Raw genomic sequence first — 2,352 nt, forward strand, 5'->3', positions numbered from 1 at the left:
TCTCTCTCTCTTTCTCTGTCTCTCTCTCACCTCAGGATAAAACAAACACACACACTGAATTTTAAGAAAAGGAATCAAAGATACCAAAACAAGTGCTTGAACAAATCCATGATGAAAATTTGAAACTATACAGTTTTCATGTTCGCTATTTTTAGTTTCTCATCAGCTCCGTTTCTTTTCGTAACTCCTATTGACGTTCGTCCCTTTAGTCTTGTTCTTCCTGACCAGCCTGACTGCCCCTGATGTTGAAAATATATCATTTAATGATAACGATCCTGACTTTTTCTTCATATAGCCCTCTTTCGGTCCAGCTCCCCGCACCCTCCCACCCATATATAAAATATACAAAAAAGATTATTTCCAAAATCTCATCCTCCTCCTTCAAGTATAAAAATATACAGTTTTCCTATGTCAAAATCTCTTTCGTGCTCTCGCCGCCATCCGCGTTCCTCCTCCGCCTCTTCATCTACTCTATTATAGCTGACCCTAACAGTTCAAAAATATACAATGTGTTTTTTGTCATAGAAAAAATTACATCTCTACCGCCTCCTGTATAGTTCTCTCTCTGAGAAAATCATCGCGTATAGAAAGAGGATGTTCACAAGGGCTACGTGACGTTATAAATGATCTGCCTTTATGATCCGTGAGTATTTATGAGAGATTGGATTGCACATCCTCAGTCAAGGTTTGGGGTGTATCGTAGGAGAAGAGCCGATGCTTATGAAATGCGCTTGTGCTTAAAGTACAGGTAGACCTTGTGCACATCCCTCGCGCTGGGGCTGTTGAACCACAATTTTCCAGTATTTGTTTCAACCAAGCACCACACCAGCTAATTCAACCGATCCCTGCATGTACGGAAAAAAATGTAAATCAGTGAACAGAGTATCGTAATGCTTATTTGAAGCAAACACTACGAGAAAATGCCATTCCAGGATGAGTTGAACAGCCCTTGAAACACTATTTCAAAATCAGTAATTGTGTCTTTCTCTTCCTTCTGTTCTTCCTTTCTCTTCTTCATAAGTCTCCGTGGTGGCTCTCGTATTTGCTGATGATGTTGCGACAGCGGCCCAGCTCTTTTCGCATATCGGCGACCTCCTGGCGAAGGGCGCCGTTCTCCCGTTCCAGGAACGCCGCTCGGACTGAAATCTGGTTCTCCTTCAATCGGCGGGCATCGCGAGAACGCTTTGCTGCTTCGTTGTTTTTGAAGCGTCGGCTCCAGTACTTGTCATCCTTTGGAGGTAAAAAATGGGGAAAAGGGTCAGATCATAATTACGGATACATGATATATGAGTACCATATGGTTTATTAGACAGTATTAAATTTTTTAATCATATCAGTTGATATTCGATATTTAATTGTGCATGCTAATTTCCACCAATTTTTACATTTAGATTAGCTTTATCGTCATGCTCACATTTATGCGCACAAAAACGAGTAATTTAATAATTACACTGTTAAATGTAATCCTCATAAAATGAACATCCATTTTTCATACTATACGTAAATAAATTTATACATAAATTCAAATTCAACGATTTTGGAGGGGCTTTTTTTGTGTGTGTGTTTTATTTTTAATTTATTTACACCAAATGTTATAAAATGTTAACATTGGCCATTTACCTGTTGTTTACCATAATATTAATAATTACTGGCTTCATATAAATTTAAATATCAGCTAGAATGTTAATATCGGTGCGTCCTTTATTGTAATATATCATAATCAGAATAATAACAGCTTATTTAAGCACAGAATTTTATAATGTTAATTTGTAACTTTTTATAAGAGATTTTTATAATATTTAATTTTAATTGATTATTCATAGACATCTTGCCAGCAGCATGATAAAGCAATCAAGTTTATCTGGAATTTGGAAAACAATCATCTATCTATCTAGCTATCTAGCTATTGTAATGTGTAATAATCAGAATAACAGTGGCTTATTCACGCACAGAACCATAGAGTTACAATGTTAATAACAATACGGTTGAGGTTTTTTATAAAAAAGGACTCTTAAGGCTTGTTCACACCGGGACGAATATCGTGCGCGATTATCGCCGACGTTTAACGCCTCGTGACTAAACAAAGGGCGCCAATGTGAGTGTGCACACCGACGCGCAAAACGCGAGGCGTAAAAGCGTAATTTTTTTCATGTGCCTGGAGCTGCTGAAGTTACAGTAAAACACGACTTGGTGGCGCTCAAGCACAAAACGGTCATGCCGAGTAAACATTGATACCTAATGACGAAGAGGAAGTAAGTAGACCAAGATGAATGTAGAGCTGCTGATCTCATTGGTGTCTGAACACAAAGGGCTTTATGACAAACGCGACAGCGACTACAAAAATCTCGATAA

The 2,352-nt window shown here is 38.1% G+C and overlaps 1 protein-coding gene across 1 annotated transcript in view; it reads right to left on the reverse strand.

The window, feature by feature from the left end:
- Positions 1–818: 818 nt before the first annotated feature.
- LOC107724103 (hepatic leukemia factor-like) overlaps positions 819–2,352 on the reverse strand; it is an 8,619-nt gene continuing 7,085 nt past the window's right edge. Inside the window, exon 4 of the mRNA XM_016532887.1 lies at positions 819–1,230. Within this exon, the coding sequence (XP_016388373.1) occupies positions 1,015–1,230 (216 nt within the window). The 3' untranslated portion in view covers positions 819–1,014. The remainder of the gene's footprint in view (positions 1,231–2,352) is intronic.

This window comes from Sinocyclocheilus rhinocerous, unplaced genomic scaffold (genome assembly GCF_001515625.1).
Source record: "Sinocyclocheilus rhinocerous isolate Xijiao unplaced genomic scaffold, SAMN03320098_v1.1 scaffold335, whole genome shotgun sequence".
NCBI lineage: Eukaryota > Metazoa > Chordata > Actinopteri > Cypriniformes > Cyprinidae > Sinocyclocheilus > Sinocyclocheilus rhinocerous.